Genomic DNA, 26,117 nt, shown 5'->3' with positions numbered 1-26,117 from the left:
AATAGAGAGGTGTGTTATTAAATTACTCTTTTGATTAAATGTTTTCTTACAAAAATCACAAATGAATTTTTTTTCACCAGTATGAATAGAGAGATGTGTTTTTAAACTACTGCTTTGATTAAAAGTTTTTTCACAAAAATTACAACTGAATTTTTTCTCACCAGTATGAATAGAGAGATGTGTTTTTAAACTACTGCTTTGATTAAAAGTTTTTTCACAAAAATTACAACTGAATTTTTTCTCACCAGTATGAATAGCGAGATGTGTTTTTAAATGACTTCTTTGAGTAAAACCTTTTTTACAAAAATTACAGGTGAATTTCTTCTCACCAGTATGAATAGAGAGATGTTTTTTTAAATTACCACTAACACTAAATGTTTTCTTACAAAAGTGAATTTTTTCTCACCAGTATGAACAGAGAGATGTGTTTTTAAACTACCGCTTTGATTAAAAGTTTTTTTACAAAATTTACAACTGAATTTTTTCTCGCCAGTATGAATAGAGAGATGTGTTTTTAAACTACCGCTTTGATTAAAAGTTTTTTTACAAAATTTACAACTGAATTTTTTCTCGCCAGTATGAATAGAGAGATGTGTTTTTAAACTACCGCTTTGATTAAAAGTTTTTTTACAAAATTTACAAGTGAATTTTTTCTCACCAGTATGAATAGAGAGATGTCTTTTTAAATTACTTCTTTGATTAAATGTTTTCTTACAAAAATTACAAGTGAACTTTTTCTCATCAGTATGAATGTAGAGATGTGTTTTTAAATTGCACTTGACACTAAATGTTTTGTTACAAAAATTACAAGTGAATTTCTTCTCACCAGTATGAATAGCGAGATGTGTTTTTAAATGACTGCTTTGAGTAAAACCTTTTTTACAAAAATTACAACTGAATTTTTTCTCACCAGTATGAATGGAGAGATGTGTTTTTAAACTACTGCGTTGAGTAAACGTTTTTTTACATAAATCACATATTAAGTTTTTTTTGACAACATGAATATTTAAGTGTGACTCTAAAGTAGATCTCTGAGTGAAAGACTCCTGACAAAAAACACATGTGTGAATAGGAAGATGAGAAGATATTATGTCCATTTCTTTAACTGTTTTTTCTGTAATTTGCAAGTATTTTTCTTTAATAGAGAAACTGTTTACATCATCATATTCTTTATCATTGCCATTATCACATATACAGTTATTTTTTAATTTATTGCAAACCATACATTTTGAACTCTGTGAACTACTTTCAGTACTTCTTTCGTCCACATCATCGATAGCTTTTTCACTAAGATCCTAAAAAAATTAACATAACTGTTAAGTTATCTATCGGAAAACTTTGTTAATTTTAATAATGCCAACTAAAAATTGACAACTTACACTCTAACATTAAATATCTTATCTTCATATTAAAGTAAGCACAATATCTTTGTTTGTAAGTAGCAAAAATAAAAATTTCATTAGTATAAGAAGTTAAAAAATAAGGAACAAAATATAACACAATTCCCAAACTATGTGCTACATAGTATAGAAACTAAAGCTGGACTGACTAGAGACAATTTTTGTAATAGCAAATAAAAAAAAAAAAAAAAAAATTACTGTAGTTTAGTTTTGTTAATATTAACTGAATGAAAATGAAATCTGGCAATAAGTGTAAATATTTCCTTAACTCATCCCTAGATTAAGTTACTGGTCCCTGCATTTCGTCTTACAAAATCAAACACAGAGAACAGTATTAACATCAATTTATATGAAAAATTAGAAAACAGGTTTAGTACTAGATATGTGAATCAGCTTAACAATGAAAGAATTATACACTGAAGATCCAAAATATATATATTGTCCATGAAAATGTCAAACGAAGAATTTTAATTTCTTTTAATCCATTCTGCTACACAAAAATGAGAGTACCATGAGAAAAGCAACGAGTGCTGCAATAAAACTTGAAATAAATATATATAATTTACCTACAGAAGTGAGCTACACATTTCTTGAGAAATGTTATCATGTTTCTAAATCACGTAAAGATTCGTACTAGAAGTTAGTAATGCAATTTAAAATCTGCTAAGAAATAATTTACAGATAACTATTTCGTTTTTGATAAATTGTGGTTCTAGGATTTAACTTCTTAATTTTGTAACAGAATAGAAAAGTATACTTCTGATAATTCCAGAGTGTTTAGTAAAAATAGTAAAAGTAAAAGAACTTAAATTTTTAGATGTCTTATTTAAAAACTTTTTAACTGTTTTCTGATTTTAAGAGAATACTATCAGCAATAGAATTTAGATCTTAGCAAACAAAAAAATTAATTAACATGCACCATTGACATTTGGTGTTAGTGAAATCATTTCGGATCAATAGTGGATTTATTGTAGGATCAAAACCACAGTTCATTGTGTCAAGGTTTGGCAAAACCTTCTGCAAAATTTTGGCCAAACATTGTGATAAAACAGTACAACAGCATGTTGGTATGAAATTAACACCCGACATCCAAATTCGATAAGACATCGTTTAGAAAAAATTAATTGATTATGAAGTTACTTATTTTTCTTCATCAGTCAATATTGATCTTATTTGCAGTAATGATGAAAGCATAAATAAATTCAATATATTTCATTGCTAAGATCTCTAAAATTGGTTAATAGGGAAAACCAATCACTGAACTCTTTATGGTAAATTGTTAAAGAAGGAAGGAGAATTTTTCCCACTCTTTATAGCTCCCACAATATATATAATATATATATTATATAATATTATATTATATATATATATAATATATATACAATATATATATAATATTTTGAGTAACATGATTAACATCTTTGCAGACAAAATATTCAGAAATATCACATTATGTCAATTAAATTCATTGCTACCATATAACTTGATGAAAATGTACCATTCTTAAGCACTAGATCTAACAGGAAGTTCATAATCCAATGCATTTGAAAAGTAACTACACACCGATATAAACATGAACATAGGTTGAGGGATTTTATTCTGTACATTATGAGTAATGTTTTCTACAAAGGTTAGTTTGTAATCCTGTATTGAGTAGAGTTAACTTCCATGAGTCAATCAGGATGTTGAGACAAGAAGTGTCTCAACACAAGAAGATGCGATTCTTTGTCGTCACTGTTTGTTCATTGTCTTTCCACGTGCACACAGAACAATGAATATTTCTCATTTAATACATCTTCATAAGCATAAAGAGTATACACAGATAGTGAACTACCACAAGTTCCTACCCACCAGGTTGGTCTAGTGGTGAACACGTCTTCTCAAATCAGCTGATTTGGAAGTCAAGAGTTCCAGTGTTCAAGTCCAAGAAGAGTCAGTTACTTTTATACAGATCTGAATACTAGATGGTGGATACCAGTGTTCTTTGGTGGTTGAGTTTCAATTAACAACACATCTAAGAATGGTCGAACTGAGACTGTACAAGATTACATTCATACATACCATCCTCTTTCATCCACTAAAGTAATATCTTAATGGTAATTCCCAGAGGCTAAACGGGAAAAAAGAAAGAGAGGTATACTGGTTCCTAATTGACATAGTGAAAGAACACTAATCGAAGACTTTGGGAAGATTGGATCAGTAAAGAAATATGAGTGAAGTAGTAGACACTTTGATGAAAAAACTAAGACATGCCAACAACTATGTGATGCAGTCTCAACAACCCATGCAAAAATTAGCTCAACAGAAAAAAATAACTGCAACAAGACAATTTGTAAGAAGCTCAGTCTCATCCCAAATAAAGCGATTCAAAGATTACTGGCCAGACTGTGGACAGTGAATTCAATACTGGGAATGGTTTAGCATTTTCTAATGGATATTTATGGACTGCCAACAATTTAAGAAGAAATTTAATTTAAACTGCCATTTAAATACAAATTAAATTCTCAGTGAAAGGAAACTCTAAAAAGTTTCCATTTTTTGAGAAAGTCAATATGCTCTATGGCTTAAAAAGGGCAAGTTTTTTTTCTAAAAAGTAGTGAAATTTCAAATATTCCACTAATTTTCAGATTTATATTATGTAATGTTCATATTATTATATTACAGTAATTTTATTATAATTACAAATTACAATTTCTAAACATGAAAAAATATTCTAATCAATGAGTATTGAAAACCCTAGAGAAATGGTATAAAACCACATTAAAAATCCCTAGAAACCCTCAGAAATAATATAATATTACTTACATTACGTACAATATTTCTTACATTTATTAATTTCTGTGTTTTACAGATGTTTTTACAGTAGTAATATAACAACATGCTGTCTGTGAGGAGATAAACAATTTGTTGTGTTACAGAATTTGTTTGCGCTGTGACACATGTACAGCACCATAAGAGAAACATCAAAGTTATTTACTCTGACGAAAACAATGTTCATTATAAACCTGGTTTCCATGAATAGATTATAAATTCACTTGCAAGAATCTATCAGCTGCATTTCAGTAGGTTTGTTGTGTGATAAGCAATAGTATACCTTGGCACTATGAAGAAGGACACAACAAACCTTTTATAAAAACCCAGCACAGAATGTTTATTTTTTTTCAAAAGCCATGAGTTTTCAGGACTGACTTGTGTCAAATCCGCTGCAATCCTCCACAAACTGTTTGTAATTTGTTTTACACTTTTAATCAAAATATCTAGTTCTAAACAAGTATGCTAAATATTAAGTAAACTATTAAACAGGAAATGAAAATATCTTACTTGTCTAGATGTTGTCATCAGTTTATCATCTGTTATGACAACAGGTTCAAACAAATATTCTGTTTGCTCTGTTTCATGCTTGATTTCTTTTTTAATACTGGAGGATAATGGATCTTCACCCAAAACTGAACTACCACCTTGTGCATCCATATTCTGCGACAATAATAATAATAATAATTTATAAGCTTTATAGGCAAAAAAAGAAACACCAATTTTTCTTACAATCATACAATGAATTAATTTTCACAGAAATAAGTCACCTGTATGAGTGCTTCTATAATAGTATTCAACTGGAATAGTTGATAATGCCAAAACCCAGAAATATTGTAGGCATTGGCAAAAAATTAATAGCTCAATAGAAAAATGTTTGCACCTAAGCATAATCTAAATAGTTTGGTAAAAGAAACAAGTCGCTGGTGTAAACATAAAAAAACACATTAATCTTGTTTGAAAAAAAACTGCAGTGACCTAGAATGGATATTATCAAAAATTATAGCAAAACTTCCTCTTAACTGACATGCTTCATAAATGCAATGATAAATTTGTACTGTTTTACTTAAAATGACTTAATAATTTTTTCTGGGTATAAAATGAATAATGTTTAGGCAGCTATGTTTATAGCATGAAGCATCAGTTTGATGTATTTTCTTTGATATGTATCGTTGCAAAAATGTTTACGGTAAAATGTTAGGGGCAATTTGTTCATCAAAGGTATTTACCTACCTATATTTCATTAATAATTGTTTTTTTACACTATAAATCAAAATATCTCATTCAGGCATGGATGCTAAACGCTATGGGGGCCATAAACAGTAAATAAAAATATCTTGATGAATAGAGAAATTCAGAGTTCTTACAATAACTGGTTTAATATTAATGACTTAAACCAAGATAAAATAGATAATAGCTTACTTGTTTAAATATTGTCACTTCATCAGCTGTCTTGGCAAGAGGTACAAACAAATATTTTGTTTCCTCTATTCCATGTATGTTTTCTTTTTTAATAGGCAACAATAATGGATCTTCTTCCAAAAATGAATTACCAGTTTGTGAATCCATACTCTGGAAAAAATATAAAGTAATCATAATAGTTTATTATAATAGTGGGACTTCAAATACGCTTGGTTAATAAAATATTACATAAATGTAACACCTGATCTCAAGAGCTTGGAGCGAACTATAATGTCAAAGATAATTTAAGACATGTTACGGATCAGAGCATGTTCAAACCACCAACCTATGTGAGTTATGTATGGAAGTAACTTACTATAAATATAATTTATGTTAATAACAAACACAACATGAAAACCAGTCTTATGGTATAACTGAATGATCATTGAATTTCTACATCTCAAATAAAATATAAATGAGTGTGTAATAACAGTAGAGTTCATTGTTTTTTATTACCTAAAAGGATACAATTTTTGGCAAAAGAAAAGTTTTAACTGGTATGTACACTTTGATGCTTAAATAAACCAGGATTATTTACACATTTTGTAAGTATTAATATAAGGCAATGTAGTTGCAAAAAAGAAAGAAGAAAATTTATTTCTTACAGATAAGAAACAATAATCTAAGAGTAAGATGCCAGTAACATAAAATAAAGCAGTCTTCCATGAGCTATTAGAAGTACATGTCAACAGAGGGTGTCCTAACCTGGCCCTAGTTATAACTTCCTCACACAAACATCTCAGAGTGATAAATGCTAGCATTAACACTTATGGATCAAAATAATATGACATGATATTTCAATGTGATGTCATGGTTTTAACACAAGCATACCACTGAGTTTGCCTAATTTCATTTGCAAGCATCTGACACAGTAACATGTTATGTGAAAACTTGTAAAACTACAGCCTCTCAGATGCTATTATCAACCATTAATAAACAGATTACTGATTTTTTGGATGAAGATTTCAGGAGAAGCAACCAATTAACTAATCTAAATTTATTATACTGTTTCTGGTAATACCAGGATGCACATATTTTTTGTGGTACACAGAACCAATTTTGCTGCGGCATATAATAAAGGATCTTAACCATCTTGCTGTATGGGCTATTATGATGCCGTATAGTAATTACCTACCATGCATTATGTGATAGGTAATTATGCATTATGTGGCATATTGGCCGTCCTGATACACAGTTCAAAACTGTGTAGTTTTTACATTAATTTACTCTATATGCTGAACTGTTTGACCTTGCATTTTTGTTCAGTATACAGTTGTTCCATACCACATATCACATTGTTTTTTAATCTCTTTCTGTCAATTTTATTTCCTTTTCATATATCTTTATCATAAGTTGTTCAATAAATTCTTCAATAAAACATTCATAATATTACTTAATTTTATAAATGCTGGTTTTTATTTATAAATTAAATTATACTATATTTCCTAATCCATTACTCACTGTTTTGATTTGTCATCTTAATATTCCTAAATGAAGTTAATGTTGATTTATTTTTCTTTAAAAAAAAACCTCCATTAAAGTGTATATTTTAATAATATAAGTACTGAACGAAACATACAATTTATTTCCAGATAATTTGGGTCTTAATCGCTTCACATAATATGTTTACACACTTTCATATAAACATCATCCAAATTATTAATTAATAAATTGATTTACTTTTGACTTGATTAATTACTATTTGTTAACATAATATTACATTTTGAAGATGTGATTGTAAAACAGCTTTTTTAAATTCATAAATATCGAATGCTCTTTTATCATTTGTAGTCTGAAATTCGTAATTTTATTTTTCATCTTTCTTAAATTAATTATACACAATTATAAATTACAATAAAAAGTTTTTTCTTCTATTATCAAATATTATAAAAATAGCTTCCTCGTAACTGAACAAGTTTCATAAAAGCAAGGATACCATTGTACTGTTTTACTACTATCTTTGTAAACAATGTTGAATCTGGGTATAATAATGTTTAGGCAGCTTTGTTTATAGCATGAAGCATCAGTACAATGTATTTTCTTTGATATGCAAAAAATGTTTACTGTAAAATATTAGGTGCAATCTGTTCATCAAAGGTATTTATTTACCTGCTTATACTTCATTAATAATTGTTTCTTTACACTATAAATCAAAACATCTCATGTCAGACATAGATGCTAAACATTATGTTGGCTACAAAAGTAAATAAAAATATATTAATGAATAGAAAAAATTCAGAGTTCTTACAATAACTAGGTTTTATATTTTTAACTTAAATCAATATAAAACATAAAATAGCTTACTTGTTTAAATATTGTCACTTCATCATTTGTCTTGGCAAGAGGTACAAAAAAATATTCAGTTTCCTCTGTTTCATGCATATTTTCTTTTTTAATAGGTAACGATAATGGATCTTCTTCCAAAAATGAAGTACCAGTTTGTGTATACATACTCTGAAAAAAATATAAAGTAATTATAATATTTATTATAATAGTGAACTTAAAATAAGCATAGTTAATAAAATATTACATAAATATAGCATCTGATCCCATGAGCTTGGAGCTAACAATAATGTCAAACACAATTTAAGAAATGTTACGGATCGGAGCACGTTCCAAAGCACCAACCTATGTGAGTTATGTAAGGAAATGATTTACTATAACAAGAAAACCAGAGTCTATGTCATAACTGAATGATCATTGAATTTCTAAATCTCAAAAAATATACACGAGTATGGATCAACAGTAGAGGTTGTTTTTTTTTGCCTAAAAAGATACATTTTTTGGCAAAAGAAAAGTTTTAACTGGGTATATACACTTTGATGCTTAAATAAACATAGAATATTACACCTTTTCTACGTATTAATGTAAGGCAATGTAGTTGTAAAAAGGAAGAAAAGTTAATTTTTACAAAATGAAACAAGAAACAATAACCAAAAATGAAATAATTAAAAAAACTCAGTAAGATAAATAAATAAAGCTAAATTTTATTAACTGAAACTTAATTTTTAAATTTTGATCGTGATGTGTCAGTTCAGTTGTGTATGACTGTCATTTGTTCAGTGTATATTCACATTTTTAGAGAAATGTTTGTAATTAAACTTAATTTTTTTATTAAAATTTTACTGAATTCAAGATAAAAAATTATCAAACTAAGTAAAATTAAAAATTATCGGTGGAGTGATTGAGTCGAGAATAAACAGACAGTGCTGCCAACTTATTTATTGGCAGCTAGAAAATTAACTGTTTTGTATAATTCATCACTTTACATAGATTATTACAAAACTTGATTTCAATCATTCGGGCTGAATAAAAGCGCATTAATTAAACGAAAATCATTCAGATTATTTTTAAAACATTCATACCTGTCCGACATAGCAAGCATTATTTCAACTATCTTTCTACTTCAGAGTAGAAAAATTATGCATTTTGTACCGTAGCAATCCCTATATTTTTATATTCTATTTAAATAGCGCTTTCATAACTGATAATTTTTCGATACTGAACTAATCAAGTTCATAGATATGAATCTATTACGAGAACTATTCACATCTAGAGGTTAATACTTCAGTTAATTTAATATTTTAATCGAACAGACCATCAGCTTCAATTAGGTATTACATGTATTTTCTATTTAACAAACTAAATTTCCAGGAATAACATCGTCCTACAATTGAATAACTTTTGGCTGAATAATAAAGAACTTTCTGATACCAGTCTAATAAAAACCCTGCAGAATATTTAATTTTTATTTTTTAACGATATAATAAATATAATAATAAAGACTCTTCTTTATATTTACTCTGATTTTAAACTAACACTCAACTAATTGAATTTTAAAATTATTCTATCTTTTTCCTGTTTAGCCTCCGGTAACTGCTGTTTAGATAATTCTTCAGAGGATGAATGAGGATGATATGTATGAGTGTAAATGAAGTGTAGTGTTGTACTTCCTCAGTTCGACCATTCCTAAGATGTGTGGTTAATTGAAACCCAACCACCAAAGTATAGTATTCAAATCCGTGTAAAAATAACTGGCTCTACTAGGACTTGAACGCTGGAACTCTCGACTTCCAAATCAGCTGATTTGGGAAGACGTGTTCACCACTAGACCAACCCGGTGGGTTTTTTAAATTATTCTGGATTGTTGAACTTTACTTTAGCATTGATTAAAATTTCTTTAAGTCACTTCTCTAATTATCTAGAATGACAGGAACTTGAATTTAGAATAATAAATAAATATTGAATAAATTGAAAATTGTTGAATGAATAAGCTGGTTAAATTAATTACCAATTACTATCACACGTATCATTCTGGCGCCTACATCTAATAAGATGTATAACATTTTTAATTAAATTATTACTCGGTAAAATAATTTCTATGTTGGTTTCATAGTAAATGTACAACAGATCACGATTAGATTTTTATTAGAAGAAAATGTTATCAGTTTTCAAAATGAAATAAATTATGTAGTCTCTACCTCCTGAAAAATTTTACAGTTGTTCAGTATTTGTCTTAGAATGTTGATATTATTACATCAAATAGATAATTTTGTAAGGCCGTACAGTAAATCACCAAGTCATTCCAAAGTATTTCAAGCAAAGGAACCGTTTTTAGCGAGATATAATGAAAATGGGTTGCTAGTCATTGTACTCCCTTCTTCAGAGGGAGTCGCGCATCCTAACAGTAAGCCAAAATTCTATGGCAGAGGAAAGTCGATTAGTTGTGAATTAACTAACATCCTTAGGCTGTTCTTTACTCTCGCCATTTTCCTCGACTTGCATCGGTCGAGTCCCGGTCACGGCTGGACCTGATTCGATTCCATGGGATGTAGTTAATTCTTCGTTCTTCTTTAGTCTGCCTTTCGTATTTCCAGTTGTAAATAATTACAGACCGTAACCTTAGAAACATCTGTGATGCCTGAAAAGGCAGCACAAGGGAAAGTACAGGCCTCTTCAGTCGGGCAACTGTAATTGACATGAAACAAAAGAAAAGGAACAATTGCCTAACGCCAAGGGCGAGATGAATGAATTAATCAACTATAGATGAAATAAACACTTAAGTTTACGCAGTGAACGCAGACAGCTTACAGACCGAAAATAGATTTTTTTTCAAGATTCTTGGTAAAGAATTGGGATCTTACCTACTAAATTCACTGTCAAACTTGAAGTCCTCTGGTGTCCTCACTTAATGGTATCTCTGTACACCATCTACAATGTAAAGGATTTACAAATTTTACATTCTGACTGTTGGAGTCTTTTTGGTGTTTTCATTCGGTATCACATCCGTCCATTACCTAACCGCGATAACATGGCTCCCGGCCTGATAATCTCGTTCACCAAATCAAACAGAATGTATGTAAGAATCTCACCTTCTGACTATTGGAGGCTTCCGGTGTCATGCTCGGGCCTACCGCCAAAAAGGAGCAGAACAGCCGATGGGAGGCCCTTGGACATAGTTTGGGATTATCCGATTTCTCATCTTGTCAATCACAGTGGTTCATCAAAGACATCGTGAGGCCTTACACCTTGTGGGGGTAGGATCCTGGATTTTCTTTTTTGAGTTAGTAAGGGTTGCAGATGGCAATATTGAAACTTCGTTTTATACCCATTAGAGTTTCAAAAAATTATCAAAGACTGTCTTCCGATAAATGTTCAAAAATTTGTTGCAGTGGCTTGTATTTTTCCCCTGTCGACATAAAAAAGATTGATACGGTGGAACAATTTTTCTATTCTAACAGTCAGTGTTCGTACTTGTCTCACTTTGTCTCGGTTTTTTCTTTTGTCATATGAATCCCCACTCTTGCCAATCATTTTGGAAAGCTTAGTACAATTTATTTTTCAGGTGATGGATTTAATTTTTTGTTTTCTTTTTACAAAAACCAATACCCGGGTCAACAATAGTTAATCAATGCGATGAGATGTAATCAGTTGAGAAAGTGTAGCGATGCTGCAAACACGACTGTCATTCGAGACAAGAAAAAAACATTGTGAACTGATATTGGACATATGAAAATATCTGTAACGTACAATGTACGATGACAATGGAGGAGGAAATACAGAACAAAAAAGATTCAAGGCGAGTCTACTCGCCTTGAATCTTCAGGACTCAATGCCTGATGTCGGCTATTATTAAGAGGACTGAGCGGACCGTTTCTTTCAAGGTACAGTTACTGGTCAGACTTAATTGGAGATGCTGGACAAATAAATTTTACAATCCTTTAGGGCTTTGTTAAATGACGATTCATTTATAATTCAATAAGACGGTGCCCTACACACTTTCATTCAGATGTGTGCGCCTACTTTGAGAACACTGTTCTGTGACGTTTGATTGGACAAAGAGGTCGTGTCAAGAGAATATTCCTAAATCGGAACATATTCATCAACGGTATCTGAAAAGGGAAGACTCTTTTGCAAGCTCTAAACAAAAAACAACCGTTCGATTTTACAAAGAACGTATGGATGCCTCCGAAAACCGTCAATTCTCATAGAAGATAATGTTTGTACCAAAAACTAATCTTAACATTAATATAAATTTAAACGCGGTACCTTATTTACAAGGACAACAGAATCCTGTTTATCAAAATAATAAAAATGCAAATGATAATAATAGTGATAGTAATAATAAACATAATCCTAATCAAGATGTAAGGACACAATCAAAACATTCAAACAAAGAACAGAACTACATTGGTTTTAATGATGCACTACCACTAACGCAAACAAATTCTTTCAAATCATCCGATTATGATTCATCATGATTGGCAGAGGTCTAAGATCTGCATAAAATAAGCCCTGTTAACAATCTCAAGTTGTCGATTTAAATAATATTTCCTAAGTAATTGTAATTTCATTTTATTTATATTTTTATATGTATGTCAACATACTCATAAACATTGTATTAACATTCATAATTTAATTTACATATTTGTGTTTCACACTTATATTATTCATTGTATATAACTTATTTGTAATTTCTAATCGTGTTATTACTTGTAATATATTGGCGGTAACTTCATTTACATTGTTGAAAAAAATATACCATTATATAATACATTCATTTGCAATAATAACATTATTATAATTTTCATATTATAATTGTAATAGTTCACTTTACAGTAAATAAATTATCATATGATTTTTGACGGGAGGCAGTATATTATGTGATGACAAGTTGTTTTATAATCTTTTAAAATTTTTTCTTTATTTAAAATTATATCTGAATTTTTTTTAAAATTAATATAATAAATTATCAACATAATAAAATAAAAACAAGTTTAAATAAATAAATTACAACATAAATTTATTTATAACAAAAATACAGGAGTTATGAACTCCTATGAACAGTAACCCAATATTAGTACACCGAATAAATAAATTGTTTGTATTGTATATATTAATAAATATGTTTTTATATTCATAATTTTGCGATAATGGGAGAGGATAATGTTTATCGATATATTTTTTCTACAATTAATAAATATAATATAATTATCGGTGTTATCAACATACTGAATATTTAGAATATTAGCAACAACTGAATAATTTTTGTTTTTGAACTGGCTGAGCAACAGCCAAAAGATTGTTCAGTCGCTTTTGTTTTGGGAATTTTGAAGTCCAAGATGCTTCTAGCAGCGGATGGCCAAAACAGAGAAAGTGAATGATATTTTGGCTAAGTCTAAGCGTGCAAAACTACATGACATTGCCAGTGACCTAACACCCATCACCAAACATTGTTAAACCATCGGATAAAGCTAGCTACAAAAAGAAGCTAGACGTTTGAGTGCCACATGATCTGACAAAGTATGATAGATTCAGGCATGTACTGTCGACAATTAGTGCGTTTGGTGCAATCATGCAAAGCTAGGTGCGAGCAATTCAAAAGAAACAACCTGAATTGGTCAACAGAAAGGATGCCATACACCACGCCAGACTGCATACATCTTTAACGACCAGTCAGCAACTCAGAGAACTTGACTGGGAGGTTTTGATGCATTCATTATATAGCCCAGACCTAGCACAATCAGCATATCATTGTTTCAATCTATGCAACAACTCCCTGAACGGTGTTAAATTAGTTTCAAAAAAGGCCTGTGAAAACCATGTGTTGAAATTTTATGAACAGAAACCACAGACGTTCATAGCTCATGGTATATGGTGTTGATGGAAAAATGGGAAAACGTTATCAAAAAAAATTGTACACGTGGTCTCAAAATGTTATATTTCAAAAACAATACATGTATTCTCAATTTTAGCCTCCAACGGCTCAAAGGTTTTTAGACAACCTGATATAAAGGAAATATGAATCATGTAAAATATAAGCTACTACAAAACTTTATTAATGAATTGTACATAAATTACATAAATGATTCTTAATAATCTTGTTTATAAACTAATTTGTTTTGAATAGTGTATACAATAATGTAAAAAAAAAACCACAAACATTAATAAAGACAATTTATATCACTCTGTCAACTTAACTTGACTTACATGTAAAAGTTTTTAGATAAAAATTACATGCAACATTTTTCTCACCAGTATGAATAGCCAGATGTGTTTTTAAATTACTGCTTTGATTAAATGTTATTTTACAAAAATTACAAGTGAATTTTTTCTCACCAGTATGAATAGAGAGATGTCTTTTTAAATTACCACAGTGATTAAATGTTTTTTTACAAAAATTACAAGTGAATTTTTTTTCACCAATATGAATAGAGAGATGTTTTTTAAATTACACTTTAGACAAAATGCTTTCTTACAAAAATTACAAGTGAATTTCTACTCACCAGTATGAATAGAGAGATGTGTTTTTAAATTACTGCTTTGATTAAATGTTATTTTACAAAAATTACAGGTGAATTTTTTCTCACCAGTATGAATAGAGAGATGTGTTTTTAAACTACTGCTTTGATTAAAAGTTTTTTCACAAAAATTACAAGTGAATTTTTTCTCACCAGTATGAATAGCGAGATGTGTTTTTAAATGACTGTTTTGAGTAAAACCTTTTTTACAAAAATTACAAGTGAATTTTTTCTCACCAGTATGAATAAAGAGATGTCTTTTTAAATTACCACAGTGATTAAATGTTTTTTTACAAAAATTACAAGTGAATATTTTCTCACCAGTATGAATAGAGAGATGACTTTTTAAATTACCACCGTCATTAAATGTTTTTTTACAAAAATTACAAGTGAATTTTTTCTCACCAGTATGAATAGAGAGATGTGTTTTTAAACTACTGCTTTGATTAAATGTTTTTTTACAAAAATTACAAATGAATTTTTTCTCACCAGTATGAATAGAGAGATGTGTTTTTAACCTACTGCTTAGATTAAAGGTTTTTTTACAAAAATTACAAGTGAATTTTTTCTCACCAGTATGAATAGAGAGGTGTGCTATTAAATTACTCTTTTGATTAAATGTTTTCTTACAAAAATCACAAGTGAATTTTTTTTCACCAGTATGAATAGAGAGATGTGTTGTTAAATTACCGCTTTGATTAAATGTTTTTTTACAAAAATTACAAGTGAATTTTTTCTCACCAGTATGAATAGAGAGATGTGTTTTTAACCTACTGCTTAGATTAAAGGTTTTTTTACAAAAATTACAAGTGAATTTTTTCTCACCAGTATGAATAGAGAGATGTGTTTTTAAACTACTGCTTTGATTAAATGTTTTTTTACAAAAATTACAAGTGAATTTTTTCTCACCAGTATGAATAGAGAGATGTCTTTTTAAATTACCACCGTGATAAAATGTTTTTTTACAAAAATTACAAGTGAATTTTTTCTCACCAGTATGAATAGCGAGATGTGTTTTTAACCTACTGCTTAGATTAAAGTTTTTTTTACAAAAATTACAAGTGAATTTTTTCTCACCAGTATGAATAGAGAGATGTGTATTTAAATTACGTTTTAGACGAAATGTATTCTTACAAAAATTACAGGTGAATTTTTTCTCAGCAGTATGTATAGAGAGATGTGTTTTTAAATTACCTTTTAGACTAAATATTTTCTTACAAAAGTTACAAGTGAATTTCTTCTCACCAGTGTGAGTAGAGAGGTGTGTCTTTAAATTATTGCTTTTGCTAAAAGTTTTTTTACAAAAATTACATGTTAAGTTTTTTTTGACAACATGAATAGATAAATGTGACTCTAAGGTACATCTTCGAGTAAAAGACTCCTGACAAAAAGTACATCTATGAATAGGAAGATGAGAAGTTATGAAGTTCATTTCTTCATCTGTTTTATTAGTAATTTGCAAGCATTTTTCTTTAAAAGCAAAACTGTTTAAATTACCATATTCTTCACCAACAACATTATCACATATACAGTTTTTTTTTATTTCAAAGCAAACCACACATTTTGATGTCAGTAAAATACTTTCAGTACTTCTTTCCTCCACATCACCAATAGTTTTTTCATTATCCTAAAAAAATTACAATAATTTTTAATTTAAAAATCAATCAGAAAACTATGTTAATTTTAACAATTACAACTACAAATTGACAACTTATACTCTAATAATAAACATCTCATCTTCATATGTAACCAAGCACAATATGTTTGTTTATACGAAGCAAAAATAAAAATTTCTTTAGTAAATGCAGTTAAAAAATAATTATCAAAATGTAACACAATCCGTAAACTGTGTGCTACATAGTATAGAACTAAAACTAGTCTGCTACAGACAATTTTATGACAAATAAAAAAAAGAAAATTATAAAAAAAATAATTAAGAATTTAGCCAAAAATATATAAATTTTTAATCAATTCTGATACACAAAAAATGGGTGCCATAGGAAAAGCAATGTCAGCTGAAACTTAAAATAATTGTTTTGTATTTATCTACAGGAGTGAGCTACATGTTTCTTGAGAAATGTTTTGTTTCTAAATCACATATATTCAAATTCATACCAGAAGTATGTAATGCAATTTATAACCTGCTGAGGCATAATTTATAAATTATTTATTTTTTGACAAATTTTGGTTCCAGGTTTTAACTTAATTTCGTGACAGAATAGAAAAGTATACTTATGATAATTGCTGAGCGTTTGGTAAAAATAAAAAAAAATTTACTTTTAGATGTCGTATTTAAAAACTTTTTAACTGTTTTTCTGATTTCAAGAGAACACTACTATGATAATAAGATTTAGATCGTTTCAAGCATAAAAAAATTAATTAACATGCAGCATTAACAATAAACATTTGGTGTTACCTACTGAACATCATTTCGACTCATCTGTGGATTTTTGTTTCCATCAACGCTGCAGTTCATTGTGTCAGGGTTTGGCAAAAAAACTCCGGCACAGTTTTGGCCAAACAATGTGATAAAATGTACAACAGCAGCAACTTAGCATGTATTTTACACCTGATATGGAAATTTTATAAGAAATGATTTGGAGAAAATTACTAGATTATGAAGTTACTTATTTTTCTTCATCAGTCAATATCAACCAAATTTGTAGTAATGATGAAAGCATAAATAAATTCTATAAATTTCACTGCTAAGTTCCCTAAAATTGGTTAATAGGGCAAACCAATCACTGAATTGATGATTATGTTATATAGTAAATTTTTAAAGGACGAAGAATTTTTCTTACTCTATAGCTCGCACAAAGTCACAGACATTTCTTTCACAGCTATTTTGGTGACATTATTAGCATCTTTGTAGACAAAATATTTAGCAATATCACATTTTGTCGGTGTAAATTCATTGCTACCATCTAACCTGAAAATGTATCATTCTAAGCATGAGTTCTGACAGGATGTTCATAATCCAGTGCATTCAAAAAGTAACTGCACACCTATATAAACATGATTATAGGCTGAAGAATTTTATTCTATGCACTAAGAGTAATGCTTTCACAAAGGTTGGTAATCCTGTATTGCGTGCAGTTAGCTTCCATGAGCCAATCACGATGTTGAGACAAGATGTGTCTTAACATAAGAAGATGTGATTCTTTGTTGTCACTGTTTGTTCATTGTCTTTGAATGACTGAGGCTGTCTTTCCATGTGCACACAGAACAGTGAAAACTTCTCATTTAATCAGTGTTCATAAGCATGGAGAGTATCAGAAAGTAAAAGAATAGTATTTTATTAGACTTCCAGGTACACCGATTCCTAATCGATGGAGTGTAAGAACACTAATTGAAGACTTTTGGAAGATTGGATCAATAAAGATATATGAGTGAAGTGATAGACTATCAGTATTTGAAAAAACTAAAACATATCAACTACTATATGAAGTAGTTTCAACAAACCTGTGCAAAAGTTAGCTCAACACAAAAAACAACTTCAACAAGGCAATTTATAAGAAGCTCCGTTTTATCCCATATAAAGCGATAAAAGTTATTGTCCAGAGACTGTGGATAGTGAATTCAATACTAGGAATGGTTTCAACAGTTTCTATAGAATATTTATGGACTGCCAACGATTTATAAGCACAAATTTAATTGAAACTGCCATTTAAATATGAATTAAAATTTCAGTGAAAGGAAGCTAAGAAGTTACCCTTATTTTGTGAAAGCTGATGCGCTCTACAGCTTCAAAAAGTCAAATTTTGTTTTCCTTAAAAGTAGCGACATTTCAATACAATCCAATAATTTTCAGATTTATATTATGCAATTCTTATATTACGATACTAAATAGTCATTTTATTATAATTACAGATTATAATTTAGTGTACATGAAAAAAAGATTCTAATCAATCAGTAATGAAAACCTTAGAGAAATGGCATAAAACCACATTAAAAATTCTTAGGAACCCTCAGAAACCTCATAAATTTCACACTACAAACTACACATGAAGTATAGATCCGGGAAAAGAAGCCTCATGGCTCTTATCAAAAACCAATAGGATTGGCATAAAGAAGTATAATATTTCTTACATTTATTTATTTCTGCGTTTCATCAATGTTTCAACAGCAATAATGCAACACACTGTCTGTTAGAAGATAAACAATTTGTTATAACTGACACATGTACAGCACCATAAGAGATACATCAAAGTACTTTTTTGTAAGGACAACAATGTTCATCATATACCTGGTTTCTGTGAATAGATTATAAATTCACTGCAAGAATCTATCAGCTGCATTTCAGTAGGTTTGTTATGTGATGAACAACAGTATATTTTGGGACTACGAAGAAAGAAACAAGAAACCTTTTATAAAACCTGGCACGGAATGTTTATTCTTTTTCAGAAGTGACTTATGACTAGTATCATGTCAGCTACAATCCTCCACATACTGTTTTCATCTTTCTTTTTAATCAAAGTATCTAATGTTAAACAAGAATTGCCACATATTAGTTACGGCATTTAACAGTAAATGAAAATATCTTACTTGTCTAAATGTTGTCAGATCTTAGAAAAACGGCAAATGATATCTCTTGGGTTCGGTATCTCAAGTTGTTACTTGGTGTCCGACTATGGATGCACTGGATAACAAGGTGCCTGCACCCTAGGTTACTGAGTTTATTAAGGACTGGCCAAAAAAGTCCTTCAGGAACACACAGGTAGGAACTCTGGATCGGAGACACAGGGCCCTAAATATGGTTGCAGTTATCAAAATAAATGCTCTGGCAGAAAGTAAGGTATTGGATTCCCTGGCCACCAGGCACCTGCAGGTGGCCTGGCTCCTTAGTAAGTCTCCCATTAGGGCTGGAAATGTAGTGCTGGCTATGTTAGAGGTAAGACTTGTTGGGAGACACAGAAACAGATGAAACATCGGTCTCCAACATGTGTTGATTCTGATGATGGAGGGGACCTTGAACAGGCCCTAGTACATGTATCCGCCAGAATCAAGAAGAACTGTGGAGATGACCTTGGGCCTCTCCAGGCAGAGATCAATTTGAAGGACACTGCCGTATATGCGTGCAAGATTTTAGGGTGTGAGTGGAGGTCGACTGGCTTACACATGTCACATAATCGCTCCGACTGGAAGTCGCCCTTCTGCATGGAGGCACGGAGAACCAGTAGAGGAAAATAGAGGAGAAATGATCAAAGTAAAGTCTGCGGCTACCTATGCAGAACGGATTAAGTCGGTCAGGAAAGACAATATGATGGTGCCGACTTCTGTGAGGAATGCAGACAACAGAATGAAAATTAAAGTTAAGGTGGAGATAGAAGTCTGGTACTCTAAGCCAAAATCTGATTTCCATCTTAAAGGTTGGGTCTATCGCTAAGAAAACGAGGATTCTGGCCGTTCTCCGGATTCGTGATTTGGAGAAAGGCATCCAACAGGGAGAGAATTTCAAGGCGCTGGTGGCGGTCGCTGGGCAGGTATTGTCAGATGATCTATGGGTAGGCAATTGGACGCAAAAGGAAGAAGTGCCATCGGCACAAGAGAAGGACGATGCGTGCGCGCCTAGACTCCCTAATAGGTGTATAATGTGTATTACAAGGAAACACTTCATCATATAGGCCTCTGGCTATGATCGACGCACTGGCAAAATTTTTCGAGCGAATGCTGGTGCGAAGACTGGCCGGGGCTGTGGAGGATGTGGACGGCCTCTCTGCAAGCCAGTTTGTGTTCTGCTGGCGTAGGTCTGCCCCTTGATGCTGTCTCTGCTGTTAGCCAGATGGCGAACAGCATTATTCAAGGTTGTGGGGAACAGACTGCAAGAAGGATGTGTGTGTTCTAGTAACTGTCGAAGTGCAGAATGCTTTTAATAGCATTACACACGCTGCTATTCTCTGTGCCTTGGTAGAACTCAGTACCAGATTATCTGATTAGGCCGATGCTGTCTTATTTGTCTGGTTGCAGACTGATCTACGAGGTGGAGGGGAAACTAATAGAGGATGCTCTAAAAAGGGGCGGGTCCCTCAAGGCTCGGTACTTGGACCGACCCAATGAAATGTTGCATATGATAAGGTATTCCACCTCCCAATGCTGCCAGGTCACCCTTATGGCATTAGCTGATGACCTCATGATTGTGGTTGATGCGGCTATGAAGAGAGAGGCGACTGGAAAAGTTAGCATCGTATATGGTATCATTAAAGACTGGATCAGCGAGGTTGAATTGCGGATGGCCCTGGAGAAAACAGAGGTCGTGGCTATAACTGTGGCCAAGAGGCTCAGATTGATCCTTACACTGGAAGGACAGCAAGTTGAATCTAGCCCGGCGTTGGAGTACTTGGGCGTCTGGATAGATTTTGCCTGGGTACATTTTGGAACAGATGCACTGGAGGCTGCTAAAAGGGCTGACAGGGAGATGGAGCTTGTTGTTAGGCTCCTGCCTAATAATTACAGGCCTAGAAAACATACCCACCAGGTTGGTCTAGTGGTGAACGCGTCTTCCCAAATAAGCTGATTTGGAAGCCGAGAGTTCCAGCGTTCAAGTCCTAGTAAAGCCAGTTATTTTTACATGGATTTGAATGCTAGATTGTGGATACCGGTGTTCTTTGGTGGTTGGGTTTCAATTAACCACACATCTGTGGATTGGTCGAACTGAGAATGTACAAGACTACACTACATTTACACTCATACATATCATCCTAATTCATCCTCTGAAATATTATCTAAATGGTAGTTACCGGAGGCTAAACAGGAAAAAGAAAGGCCTAGAAACCATAACAAAAAGATTTTAGCAAGCGGGATTTGTTCTGTGCTTCTGTACAGTGCTAAGGTATGGGCAGATGCTGTCGGTTACGTGAAGTACCGTGGGACCCCATGGTTCACTGGATTTCTGCTTAACTCAGTTTCTGGCAGGCCATGGGGGGGTTCAGGTCCTACTTGTATAGGTTTGACCTGGACCACACAAAGACCTGCCTTGTGTGTCAGGAGGAGGAAACGCCCTTTCATGTTTTCTTCGAGTGCCTTAAATTCACGGAGGTGAAGAAAGATCAGTTAACTACTATGGAAAGGGAAGACATATTTGAACCTGAGAGGTGCAAGACCTCCTACTGAACGCGGAGGAAGTTTAGAACGCAATTACTAATTTCTCTAGAGCAGTGATGAAGGACTTGAATAGCTAGGATGAGACACGCAGAGTGAGGTGATGGAGGGCGCGGGGACAGACAGGCCCCCGGCTGAGTGGCTAGGGAGCTTCCTGAGCTTGTAGGGTTCACCTGGGTGTGATGAGATTGGGGGGACTCCACCTCTGGGTCTGATGAAGGCTTTGGTAAGTTAATGGTATATGTTTGTAAGCTGTGTGTTAGTGTGTGCATGGTTGTGCTGTGCAGTTTGTGTGAAGTTAGTGACTGTTGGCACAGTGTGATGTAGCGTATGACTGTGTGTGAGGGTGATCCCCCCTCCTGATAAAATCCTTTGTTAGTGGTACCAGTAGGGGGTGGGCAGCAAGGGGTGGAGGTTTGGTCAGTAGTACGTACAGATACACATACACACGCTGTACTCAAATACTTGTAGTTTAATATAAAAATTATTCCACAGCGATCATTTTCTTCTCTGTAAGCTAAATCATGTTGAACACCGTAAAATATTTATTAGATTCGGCACGTTGATGTGTGTTGTGGGGGACGATAGACTTTGGCTTGGTGTCCTCAGCTAGTCTGTGAACCAAAAACTCTTTTTTGCAAAATATCTAGTTTTTCTTTAAAACAAAAAAAATTGTTTTTCTCTAACTTTGAGTGCCATTTTGAAGAACAAGAAGATGGAAAAGTAGTTCATCATTCATTCATTTCTACAGGTTTTCCTATTTTTTACATGTCTTACCATATCTTTACATGTTTATACAAGTCTTAAAATTTAATTTGATTGACCTAATATTGTCGGTGGATATGAGCTGGGCAAAATGAATGAAAGAAGGGTCTGAGTTATTGAGTTTTGCATGAAGTAAAATTTAGTAATTGCCAACACCCAGTTTAACAATTATAATAGAAGAATATACTCTTGGAAAAAGCCACCAGGCTGTTTCCACGAGCGAACAGATACTGCAAGGTATCAGATAGATTATATCATGGTTAAGCAAAGATTTAGAAATCAACTCATCGACTGCAAAGCTTACCCTAGAGCAGACATTGATAACGACCATAATTTAGTAACATGAAATGTGGTTGGGGTTTAAAAACGTGAAGAAAAAGTGTCAGATGAATTGGTGGAATTTGAGGTGAAAATTTGTGGCAAGAGATCTGAGTAAAAAACATAAAATAGAAAATGTAGATGAAGAATGGGAGAATGTTAAAAAGGAAATTCTTAAATCAGCAGAAGTGAACGTAGGTGGAACAAAGAGAACTAGTAAAAAACAGATTGACAAGACAATGTATTGCGGCCAATGGATGAACGTAGAAAATATAAGAATGCTAGTGATGAAGAAAGTAAATGGAACTATCGACAATTAAGGAATACTATTAACAGGAAGTGCAAACTAGCGAAAGAAGACTGGATTAAAGAAAAATGTTCAGAAATGGAAAGAGAAATGATAATTGTGGTAAAATAGATGGAGCATACAGAAAAGTTAAGGAAAATTTTATGGTACATAAATTAAAATCTAATAATTTGTTAAACAAAGATGATACACTGATTTATAATGCGAAAGGAAAAGTCAATAGGTGGGTGGAATATATTGAAGAGTTATACGGACGAAATGAATTAGAAAATGGTGATAATGAGGAAGAAGAGGAAGTCAAAGAGGATGAAAGGGGAGATCTGAATTTAAGAGAGCATTAAAAGATATGAATGGAAGAAAGGCTCCTGGGATAGCCGGAATACCTGCAGAATTACTGCCCAGTGCAGGTGAGAAAGCAATAGCAATTTGATAACTTAGACTGAAATAAAATGATCAGCATTTTAAAACATTTAGGATTCAAGTTTAGTAATAGAAGAATGGAATATTTGATAACAATTATACAGGAAAACCAAACTGCAATATTATTAGTCAAAGAGCATAAGAAAGAAGCAGTAATAAAAACAAGAGTCGGACAAGGATGTTCCCTATCCGTTACTTTTTAATTTTTACATAGAACTAGCAGTTAATGATGTTAAAGAACAATTTAGATCTGGAGTAACAGTGCAAGGTGAAAAGCTAATGATGCTACAATTTTCTGATATAGTAATTCTATAGAACAGGAAAACGACATTTGGTTAGAGATTTCACAATAATCAACTGAGCTTCAAATAATGTGCAGGCAGGAATGGTTTTCGTAATGAACAAGAAATTTTTGGGTACATAAATTAAAATCTAATAATGTGTTAAACAAAGATGGTACACCGATTTATAGTATGAAAGGAAAAGTTGATAGGCGAGTGGAATATATTGAAGAGTAATACAGAAGAAATAAATTCGAATATGGTGTTATAGAAGAAGATAAAGTCGAAGAGGATGAAAGGGGATAAGCAATACTGAGATCTGAATTTAAGAGAGCATTAAAAGATCTGAATGACAGAAAGGCTCCTGGAATAAACTGAATACCTGCAGAATTACTGCACGTGCAGGTGAGGAAGAAATGGATAGATTATACAACCTGGTGTGTAATATTTACAAAAAACGGGAAGTTCCGTCAGACTTCAAAAGAGTGTTATAGTCATGATACCTAAGAAACCAGGAGCAGATAAATGTGAATTATACAGAGCAATTAGCTTAACTACTCATGCATCAAAAATCTTAACTAGAATTCTGTATAGAAGAATTGAGAGAAGAATAGAAAAAGTAATAGGAAAGGATCAATTTGGTTTCAGGTAAAGTATAGGGACAAGGGAAACAATTTTAGAGCTAAGATTAATAGTAGAAGGAAGATTAAAGAAAAACAAACCAACATACTTGGAATTTATATACCTGGAAAAGGCATTCGATAACGTACACTGGAATAAAATGTTCAGCATTTAAATAAATTAGGGTTCAAATACAGAGATACAAGATTAATTGCTAATATTTACAGGAACCAAACAGCAACAGTAATAATTGAAGAACACAGGAAAAAACCGTAATAAAAAAGGGAGTCTGACAAGGATGTTCCCTATCCCCGTTACTTTTTAGTCAGTACATAGAACTAGCAGTTAATGATGTTAAAGAACAATTTAGATCCGGAGTAACAGTACAAGGTGAAAAGATAAAGATGTTACGATCTGCTGATGATATAGTAATTCTAGTAGAGGGTAAAAATGATTTATTACAGGCAATGAATGGCATGAATGAAGTCCTTCGCAAGAACTACCGCATGAAAATAAGCAAGAACAAAACAAAAGTAATGGAATATAGTCGAAATAATGTAAATGGACCACTGAGTATAAAAATATGAAAAGATTATGGAGGTAAAAGACTTCTGTTATTTGGGAAGTAGAATTACTAAAAGATGGATGAAGCAGCAGTGATAACTGACAAATAGCACAAGCCAAACGAGCTTTCAGTCAAAAATATAATTTGCTTACATCAAAATTTAATTTAAACATCAGGAAATCATTTCTGAAAGTATATGCTTGGAGCATAACTTTAAATGCAAGTGAAACTTGGACAATCAAAGTACTTGAGGAGAAAAGATTAGAAGCTTTTGAAATGTGGTGCTATAGCATGATAAAAATCAAATGGTTGGATAGTGACAGACTTACAGACCACATATTACAGCATCCTGGAATATTAGCTTTGATATTGGAGGGTCAGGTACATGCGAAAAATTGTGCAGGAAGCAACAGTTGGAATATCAAAACCAAGTTGTTAGGGAAGTGCGATGTAGGGAGTATACCAAAATGAAACAACTGGTACTACACAGGGAATATTGGAGAGCTGCAACAAACAAGTCAAATGACTGTAGTAAACAAAATTAACTTGAAACTTCAAATAAAATATAGAGAAAAAAGATTTTATATAACACATCCTTTATGGCATGTAAAAAATAGTTCAACATTGTGGACATCAATTAAAAAATGAATACCACAGAATTGTATTCATTATCTGGTCTATCTGAACTTAAGAATTTCCTTCTACTCTTCTTTTATGTTTTTGTATCTATCAACCTATTAAAACTATTATTCAAGGGGAGAAAGTCTGTACTGTTATCAGACTGAAAGCAATGAAAAAGCCTCATAAACATGGCCTGCATTCATTCATTTATTGCAATGCTATACAGAATCCAAGAGCCCAAAAACATCTATATATCTTAGTTATAAAATAAATTGATTTCCACACAAATAACTCATCTGTATGAGTGCTTCCATAATAGTATGCAACTGGCATCTTTATGTATATAATGACATTTGATAGCACCAAAACACAAATATATTGCAGGCATTGGTATTTAATAATCGATCAACAGAAAAATATTTTCACCTAAGCACAATCTACATAGTTTTGTATAACGCAATGTCACTGATAGAAACATAAAGAAACAGACCAATCTTATATATAAAAAAAAGAAGATTATCGAAAACTATAACAAACCTTCTTGTAACTGAACATGTTTCACAAAAGCAAGGATAGCTTTGTGCTGTTTTACTATCTTTGTACAATTTAAACAATTTTGAATCTGGGTATAAAATGAATAATGTTTAG

The 26,117-nt window shown here is 31.9% G+C and overlaps 1 protein-coding gene across 1 annotated transcript in view; it reads right to left on the bottom strand.

The window, feature by feature from the left end:
* Nucleotides 1-244: 244 nt before the first annotated feature.
* The window catches only part of LOC142333361 (uncharacterized), a 38,952-nt gene continuing 13,079 nt past the window's right edge, over nt 245-26,117 (bottom strand). The window contains exons 6-9 of the mRNA XM_075380383.1: nt 14,463-16,100; nt 5,634-5,783; nt 4,722-4,874; nt 245-1,295 (exon numbers count right to left, since the gene is read on the bottom strand). Coding sequence (XP_075236498.1) covers nt 354-1,295; nt 4,722-4,874; nt 5,634-5,783; nt 14,463-16,100 — 2,883 coding nt within the window. The 3' untranslated portion in view covers nt 245-353. The remainder of the gene's footprint in view (nt 1,296-4,721; nt 4,875-5,633; nt 5,784-14,462; nt 16,101-26,117) is intronic.

This window comes from Lycorma delicatula, chromosome 12, assembly GCF_047948215.1.
Source record: "Lycorma delicatula isolate Av1 chromosome 12, ASM4794821v1, whole genome shotgun sequence".
Lineage (NCBI taxonomy): Eukaryota > Metazoa > Arthropoda > Insecta > Hemiptera > Fulgoridae > Lycorma > Lycorma delicatula.
Note: the sequence above shows the minus strand (reverse complement) of the source record. Positions and strands in the feature narration are given on the sequence as shown.